This window comes from Cynoglossus semilaevis, chromosome 9, assembly GCF_000523025.1.
Source record: "Cynoglossus semilaevis isolate Cse_v1.0 chromosome 9, Cse_v1.0, whole genome shotgun sequence".
NCBI lineage: Eukaryota > Metazoa > Chordata > Actinopteri > Pleuronectiformes > Cynoglossidae > Cynoglossus > Cynoglossus semilaevis.
Window position 1 is genome coordinate 2,150,165 of NC_024315.1, and position 9,388 is coordinate 2,159,552.

General features: G+C 43.7%; 1 protein-coding gene across 4 annotated transcripts in view; it reads right to left on the minus strand.

The window, feature by feature from the left end:
* Positions 1-9,388, minus strand: part of inpp4b (inositol polyphosphate-4-phosphatase type II B) — a 121,084-nt gene that overhangs the window by 4,301 nt on the left and 107,395 nt on the right. For 3 of the 4 annotated variants that reach the window (XM_025058211.1, XM_025058212.1, XM_025058213.1), the window contains 7 exons: positions 6,277-6,606; positions 5,358-5,550; positions 2,628-2,800; positions 1,751-1,874; positions 959-1,085; positions 256-396; positions 3-100 (listed from right to left, as the gene is read on the minus strand). In XM_025058211.1, coding sequence (XP_024913979.1) covers positions 3-100; positions 256-396; positions 959-1,085; positions 1,751-1,874; positions 2,628-2,800; positions 5,358-5,550; positions 6,277-6,606 — 1,186 coding nt within the window. The remainder of the gene's footprint in view (positions 1-2; positions 101-255; positions 397-958; positions 1,086-1,750; positions 1,875-2,627; positions 2,801-5,357; positions 5,551-6,276; positions 6,607-9,388) is intronic. The other variant, XM_017035536.2, reaches the window with a different exon arrangement.

A 9,388-nucleotide genomic window follows, 5' to 3' on the forward strand; every position in this document is an offset into this window, starting at 1 on the left:
ACATTCTTGTGGCATACTTTCACTCAATAATTTATAATAGGCTTCAAGGAGCTCGAAGTTTTTATGATTTATTCTCTCTTGCAGTGAGATATCCCCGAACCTGGGAAGAAAAACTTTTTTAGAATGTTTTGGACCGACATGAAACATGAAACGGTTTATTCTACGCAACGAGGTTTCCTCCAGGGTGTGAGAAATGTGTGAGAGAGATGTGTGTTTTCATATGTTCACAGTAATTCTCATAGGTTTCAGCTTCACCTCTCTGCTATAGTCTGCTGTTCATTAATGCCCACGTTAAACAGCACCGGGAATATATGTAGAAGCTTCCCGCTTCTGATCTCCTCCGGTAAGGTCTGGAAAAGCAGCCTGGGTAACGGCACTTCGACAGTGAAGTGGTCGCTGGAGTTCAGAAATAACAAAGAGAAAAAAGGCAAAAGAGACAGATCAGGAGAAATTCCAGGCACCTTAAAGCTGCTGTGTGAATTTGATCCGTTCGGAAGTTGTAGAACTTGACACTGAAGACAGGCCACAACAGATGGTAAAATAATACACAGGGAATTAAAGGGAAGACAAGAGGGTTCATTGAATTTGGCTGAATGTGTGCATTTCTGCTTGACGTTCACCGTCATCTTTTCCTGTGAATTTCCTCTCTGTTTTGAACAAATAAAGATTCCTTATTGCTTCACTGAAGCATCCAGGAATACTGCTCACTCCCAGATTTGTCAGCATTTCATTTGAATCGTTTGTCTGATAACAAAAAAGAAAGAAAATAACCCCCGGCTTAAGAGTGGGAGCTGTGCTCCCATCAGTCTTTGATTTTGTCAGGTAAACACTTTGCTGCAGTGAAAAGAAAAACCGAGGGTCAAATCACACGTCTTTAATGGTTGGCCCTTCACTTCACTGTGAGAGTAAACATCAGTGCAGTAAACAGTGAACAAACAGAACTAGGACGATGACTCACCGTTGGCCACACACTGACGGCTGCAGGTCACTGAGGTCATCCGTCTTGGCCTCTGTGATCTTGAACCGAACACGCTGCAGGTCTGATATTCCAACCTCCATATCTTCCAGCATTCCGATCTCTTCACCTTAACAGACACAAAACATATGTATTACTAGAAGAATGTTTTTGTTTCACAAGGTTTGGAAGGGTTTTTAAAAAAAAAAAAAAAAAAATCAAGGTCATTCAAGGTCGAGGCTTTCTTTACAAGATTTTTCTTTTTTGTCTTTTGACACAAGAGTGGAAAAAAAAGATTCAGTCGGTGCCAGAACTTTAGAATCCTGAATTCTAAATACTTTAAAAACTACAGTGTCTGTGGTTTATAAAGTAAACTCTGTTATAAATTAAATTATATATTATGACAATATACTTAACTCTGATTGCTTCTCAAAGTGTGTGTGTGGGGGGCCCTCTGGTGGGAAATGGTGACATGACAGATAGGGGAGCGACAAACCAGAAGACATTTTAAAAACTTTATTTTCTCTCTTCTTTTTGAACTTTGTGTTCTTTGATGTTATTAATTTTGATTTATTATAAAATATGACATTACTTATATAAATAAATACAATTTGAAATGTAATTTGCCAAGACATTGGTCGGGGAGACAGCGGCAGGTGAGTAGAGGAATGACCAAAACAGTTTGAGTTTTTAATATATCTGCTCTATACCTTTCATCACTGTCCCTTTTCTAGAAAGCCCAACCCTGATGTTTGGAAATGTGTCATGCTCTAATGTACCTCTGACGTTACTTACTATAGGTGCTGAGCAGGCTCTCAAACTGGGCCAGCAGGCCCACTAGGTGGAGCTGCTGCAGGAATCCTTTGTCCTCCATTCCTGCGTACAATCTCATGATGAAACCACAGGCCAAGGCTGCCAGCTGAGAAGACACACAGCCCATAGGAACAATAGCAAATCAGTGGTACATTCAGCTTAATGGTACATATAATCAACAACACAGCCGATGTGCTCTCAGACCAACAGGTCAGACCGCTTCTGTAGATCACACTGTACGTCCCAGCCAGCGGTGTTGGCAGCAACGTGTTCATTTTAGTGGAAAATAAATGTTCAAGACGTTCTCATACAAACAGTTAGCAATGACAGAGCGTGGATGTTCAGGGGCCCACATACAGCCGGATTAGCGGTCGAGTGGGCCGGACCAGTACAATCATAACATAATTAACCAATAAACAGCCATAAGTCCATGTTTTCATGCAAATAAGTGCAGGTTTATCGTAACAGCTTCATATTTAGTGAAATATAATTTAACCAGCATGAAGTGTTTGTCCATTTTTCACTTTCAAAATTCATTAAGTGGGACAGAATGAACCCCTCTGAGGGTCGGTTTTGGCCCACGGGCCATATATTTGGAGCCTGAAACATGTTTATTAGTCATTTGATCTTTGATCTTTGACCTTTGCTTAAGATCAAAGATCGAAGCCCAACACATGTTAATGTAAGGCCATGGTGATCCAACATGTGGAGAAGGTCTGCTACTGATCCTGTGTCAGTGAAGACAACATTTTACTGATGTGAACGTTTTATAACAACAATGTTATATTCTATAGCTGCACCTAAACCCTAAACACCCTAAACAGTTCCAATCAGTTCCAACAACGGCGTCGACTCCTACTGCCTGACTGAAGACCACGTCTCTCCTCTGCTGAAGGAGGAAACCCTGTGGTATGCTGCACACCGCCTCCTGTAGGAGAACAAATGTCATGGCCTTCTTGGCCTTCTCCACCACCTCTGTCACACACTCCTTCAACCTGGTCACCACAGGCTTCAGCTGCTCCCTCCAATCACCTGTGGACAAATATGGAGCAGAGGAGACAAAGGGCAAAAGTTTGAACGACACTCATGAAACGTAGTCACAGTAAATAAATGGATGTCAAAGGCTTATATTTTTATATTTATATTTCCCCGCTTGGTGTCTTCACTGTGATGTCATCAGCTGTGCAACATACGCAACCCCCGCGACCCTCCAGTTCACTGTACATTTATCAAATCCAAAAAACAGGTATTACTACCTGGTATTTGCAAGTACACAATTGAACGTACTCGACTGGATAAAAACTGTATCAAACATTTAGTTCCTCCAAATGACCTGCAGTTAGATAGAAGCAGGTTTAGTTTTGTAATCAATAGGTCAGATACTGCTTCTGTGGCCATCACTTTGTCTGCTTTCATTTACCAGACTTATCGCTATTCACGGAGTAACCAATAGGGGGCAGTGATGAATAAGAAATGATCAGTTGAGTTTCACCCTGAGATTTCTCGATCCAACCTCTCTCTCTCTCTCTCTCACACACAAAGTTTAATACAAAGCCAGCACAGAACCTCAAGACTCCCATCGTTTGTCAGACAAATCATGTCTTATCTCATTTTCTCAAACACTGCCTCAGCAGTATCCCAGCTGTCATCTCTTCACAGCCCACCTGTCCAGACTTCTAAACTCCCACGACACCTTGTCATAAAAGCCAGTACTTGGCTCTGCACGAAGATTAAAGCCGTCTCATTATTTTTGTCATGTTTGTCTCTGAACGGGCAGATGAGCGCTCGCTGTCACATCGTCCACCGTCCTAATGAATGTGGACATGTTTGTACGTTTGGTCTTTTTAAGCTTTGGCCCTCAGTGGATGTCCTTGATCTCAGTGGACAGACGGCTCACTCAGACAAATGGACCTGCAGAGACACAGACCAATATGAAGGAAGTGACCAGCACTGCTGCTGCTGTCCTCGCTGTTGCTGTCCTCGCTGCTGTTGCTGTCCTCACTGCTGTTGCTGTCCTCGCTGCTGCTGCTGTCCTCGCTGCAGCGAGTGCCAGTTGGCATCTGTTAGAGACTGGGAGCTGGTGTGGATAAGCTTTAGTCGGGATTTCACTGGATATGAGGGACGACTCTCAGCCAGTGGTCAACACTGACGGACTGTGCACATGAAACACTTCTGTAGCGTCAGCTAAAGTTTGGGAAAAGTTCCCTTGGCTCAAACAGGAGGGAACTCTTAGAAACTGTTTTTTCAGAACTTTCTGAACAGTTTTCTCATATGTAGGTCCGGGTTTTGTCCCTTAAATTAAAGGTGCAGTTCGACCGGACGACTAGCCCCATTGCTCCGCCCACATTATTGAGGACATGAATCAGTTATATGTATGGATTGGGGTGGAATTTGGTGAATTTAAAATCCATCCATCCATTTTCAGCCGCTTATCCGTTACCGGGTCGCAGGAGCAGCAGTCGCCACCCAAATCACATTTCACCGTACCAACCCCCCTAACCCTTCCTGCAGGTGGTGAGTCCACTGGAAGGTACCAACTGCCCTAACCGGGATTCGAACTTGGCCAGGAGGTGAACCCTGGGGTTCCACACCAATGACAGAGACGATGTCTCTGGGCCAAAGTGCCACTAATTTAAAACAAAAACCTTTTAATAGTTATGTATGTCTTGAATAACATACATTCAATTTAACAACAGGTTGGACGATCGTGTGTGAAGCCTCTGAGCTGCCGCCCATTTTTTATTTCTAACGTTTTCCTCCAGCGGTAGGAGAACATTGCACATTTGATTGGTTACCAGCGAGTTCCCATCATTCAACTTTAATATCGAACGGCCCCTGGTGTTAATGGTCATGTTTGGCAGACAAACTGCTCCATATATAAAGCCTCTTTCACAGGAGTCACCCACACCAGGGTTGTTGTTGTTGTGAAGCGATGACATCAGCTGGCTGCGGCTCAGCCACCGACTCCTGTTCTTAGAATCGACAGATTACTGTCTTTAAGACTGTTCTACGACTTCTTCTAATTGTTATATCCCTTTGTTTCTACGCCTTTGTGACACATCAAACAACTGACACTTGAAACTGGTGGTTGATCCATTATAATTCACTCTTCCACTTTCTCTTCCTCTTGTTCTTTCATCTTCATATTTTTTTCACGTCACTCTCATTGACACACACATATATATTTAATATATATATTTTTTATAGATCTTCACGCCTCCTCTCTGCAGTGCAGAACTCCATGGCCGCAAGTTTTCCTTCATCTACCCGCTTCCTCCCATTGCAAGTTAAAAAATATCATCTGTAAAAAACTCCTAAACCCATCAGACATTCTGACATCACACCACGACATCTCCTACCACCACAGCTACACGCTTTTCCTTACTCCACCTGCTCCCGACTCTGACCACAGGTTAAGATATCATCTGTAAGAAATCCGATGTAACGACATCCCGAACCCATCGGTCTCTCTGACAGCACACCTCATCATACTCAAACTTTATCCAGTTGTTTTCTTTCTAACGCTTTTCTCAAGTTAAAATCAGAGTTGTCATAGTGTTAAAGGTCAAACATGGCGGACAAACTGTACCATACACGGAGCCATCATTCCCAGAGCTGCGCTGAGTCACGAGACCTTTACCAGTGTTGTTGTGTGAAGTGATGACATCAGCACGCTGCTGCTCCGGCGCCGACTGCTGTCTACTGTTGTCGTCCTCCTGGAGTTTGTCCACCATGGCGATTACACAGTTGAGACACTTGGCAACATTGGCCCACACTCTGTCCTGAAAAAGCCAAAGTATGACGTCAGCAGTCCGGCTCTTACATCCAGTACAGTCCCTGATGTTCGATTCCAAATGTGAACCAAAAAAACATAAAACCCGACTTTAGATTCAAGGAAATGTCTGAGTGTATACTGAGAGAATAATGTCAGAGTTTTTTTTCCGTCTTGTCTCTTACACCAACCTCCAACCAGCAAATCTGTGTTTGTACAAGTACGAAGAAGAGGATTCAAGTGTACGTTTGCTGTAAAGTGGTGTTTGTTTTAGCCTCTCTTGCCTCGCATCGTAAGATCTAAACATGTCTAACTGCGGGGAATTATTTTTGAGAGATAATTAAGTGCTGGTGAGCAGCGTTTGTGATAAATCCCCGCTGCCAGCGCCGCAGACACCGTCCTCATGCACAGACACAACCAGTCATAAACACTTCAATGGAAGGAGGAGCAAATGCCTGGATTTAGTATGGACAACTACACTGCACAGTCAGTTTGTCATGATGAAATGTTGAACTCTGGTGAGAAAAGGCTCTCATTAAAATGAAAAAGTGACGTTTGGCGTGCAGTCTTAATTTTGCAGGATCCAGAGATTATGTGCCATAAAAATGGTTTATCTGTAATACAGCTTACTTCTCTGCGTACACTCTCAAGTGAGGGCCGGCAGTAAAAACAACAGTTTGTCATAATGTGCTTAAATAAATTTCCACCGTGAATAGACGCGCCTTTAAGAACTCACCCATTCCTCCTCGTCGAACTCTGTCTGGTGTGGTATTGAGTCCTGGTGCTTCAGAGTTAGGGGACCTCCTTCTCTGATCGATGTGGTTTGTGATCCTTCCACGTTGTTACACACCGCTGTGTTCTCACTGACTAATGTGGCTGGACTGTGGCCCGGGAGATCCTGGACCGGACTGTGGTTCTGGCCGCAGTTAGTGTGACCCTGCTGCTGACCCGTCTGCACTGGGTTTTGCCTCTGGTTTTTGGAAACGTACCCAGGCTGTGCGGCGTGCAGGGCTAGGAGTGCACTCTTGACCAGCTCGTCTTTAAGTGTGTGAACAAATTGTTCTGTCTGTTGTAGGGAAGACAAGCAAAGAGCAAACAATAAAAGTTATCATGGAGGAGACAAACAAACGGGAGGGGCGCGGGCTGCAGGAGAAAGTGATGTTCTCAGAGGAAGTGGTTGGAAGACAACACCGAGCTCCAGAGTGAGCTGAGGAGCGGCGTCTATTTACAGGGAAAGTGGAAAAAAAAAAAAGACGAGAAAAACCAACACACTCCTACATGAAGTAGCTTCTCTCTATTATCGCAGTACATTCAGCCAGCAACAAAAGCAGCCACAACAAACAACAAACAATTCAATTACTCCTCCTTCAGCCCGCTCCTCCAGAAGCGCACCTCCTTTGAGTCCAAATTCACCAGCGAATGGGAGCTTGATGATGATCCTGCTGCCGAGGAGCCTTAGCGCTCGCTGCCGACGCCGCATAAAAAATGATAAGGGCTCTCCAGAGTAATTGAGTTAGTGCCGCAATAAGCAATTCTATTACTGCTGCAAAATCCAGCCTAACAAACTGCAAGGGCCGAGCCTCCATTAAAGGGAGCCTACGTGTATTTATCATACCAACGCCTACCTCCCTGATGTGGACTGAGGAGAGCACGAATCTGTTAAAATTGCTTGAAGGTTTGAATATGGTGCTGTCAGCAGAAAGAGGAGATAACGGTGGAAAAGTTCCCCGGGTCAGTTCTGTTCTGGTACACGAGAACCTTTGTCAGCATGGTGGTGATTTACTCCTCTGATTGTATCATTAGTCAGACTTTACTCACTGAACTGTTTCACAAGAATTAAGGCATGGAAATAAAACTTTTTTTCTGCAGGAATTCTTTTGTTTTTTCACTTACATTCACCTCAACACATGAAATATTTACAGTGTTAAAGCCGGCGTGTGGGTGTTTTTATAAAAGTTATGCAATCACTCCTGAAAAAAGGTTCAGACTGCATCACCTGGGGGGGGGGAGGGTGCCAACCTAAGCCAGTGCACAGCCCAGCCATATCCCCGTCGTTGACGGGCTTTTGTTTCTGAAAGAGCCCATTTCATCTGCGACGATAACCGGACACATCAGTGTTTATGATGACTGAAAATTCAGTCCAGTTAAATGTTGAGTCGGTGCCTCATCCTCTCTCTGCGCACGGTTGGATCAGTTATTTCGACAGCTTTACAGAATAATAACAGAATCCTCCCATTGAATGTGTTTCTCTGGTGGATACGTTCTTTCAATAAACCTCTTTGTCAAAATTGATGCAATTACAGTATTTGGCAACACAGCAACACAGACGGGTGTGTGTGTGTGTGTTGTGTGACAGTGGTTACCACGCTGCCACTGCAGATCATCTGCCATCATCTCGCTCTGTCACCTGCCTCTCTGCCGCCTTCACGGCCTCTTTCACTACGTCCGTGACTCTGAGAACTTTATTTTCCAACAAAAAGAAATCTGAAATATGTTTTAACGCGGAATTCTTAATACATTTATGGGAAATAGCAACGTCGCCACAAAACAATGTATGTTGAGGACGTTGTAAACTGAGGAAAAATTGAAAGTGTGTGTCTGTACCTCTGATTGGCCGTCCGTCCTGGAGGATGAAACTGTCGCAAAAACTAGTAAAGTAAAAAAGTGACTTCAGATAAGAACATCTCACTGAGAGCTGATGGAACACGTGGCCCCTGTGTTTTACCCATGAGCCAAAGCTAGTAACGTACGGAGAGTTACATGGTCACCACAGGTCTGTGTCTGAGGTTCGTCCTCTGTCAATGTGACGACGACGTACATGACGTGTAAACGCGATTTCGAATTTATTGTCAGATTATTCGGTTGTGAAAAGGTAACTCGTCAATTTTCTAGCTCAGAGTAAACAAAACGTGTTTATACTGATTAATATGATACAACAGTAGCGTTAATGTATAAACAAAAACAAAGACAATTGCTATTCTGGAGCCAAAACTTCAAGGATAATTGTTTCCTATTCATCTCCCCTACGTTTTCACGCTCGACTGCTACGGCTGCATCTCTAAGACGGTGCCAAAAAGCTTCTCCTATAGGGAGCGGAGTTGACTTTTCTCTCTGTCTCTCTGAAGAAATGATTGTTCACATTTAGTCTTTCAGCTTTTTAAAGAACAAAGCCATTACGGCTCCATCTGTTCCTAGATTTAAGACACTAAGAAAAATAACCACAGCGGTGGGGTCATCCATGATCATTAGAGCAGAGGAGGCAGACGACGGCTTCACTCAAATCCACATTGTTCTCACTGTGCAGGAGTCAAAAACGTAAATCATTCGACTGACGATAACTGACGTGGGAGCAGAAGTCGAAGGAGGAGAAGAACAAGCAGCCGAAGAAAAAAAAAAAAAAACTTTTCTCCTTCTGTGCCATACAGTCATTTAAACCGCCAAAGTAAACACCATTAGAAGAAGCTCATGAAATATGCTAGTTCCAGTAAAACTTCAAACCTTGGATTCATATTCAAATTGAACTGTGCTTATCTGACCTCCGTGTTAATTTGGAGTCTGTGCCACGATGCATTATTCATAATCCTTCCTGAGATGAGAGAACAAAGACCAACAGTTTAAAACAATCTGGGTCATACTTCACCACAGAACTCACATATTTGACAGAGTGCATGTGGCGCCGTGATAAGGCCTGAAGCTGCGGCGCCGGCTCCGCTCGCTGCCTTATTCTGTTATTGGACTGTTGTGCTCCAATAAAGTCTCTTCATTCACACTCATCCCACACAGAGTCAAGCCTGAGCTGCAGAATGTTTTAAGGTTAAAGTGTACAAGTGGAAATATTAACTGAAGCC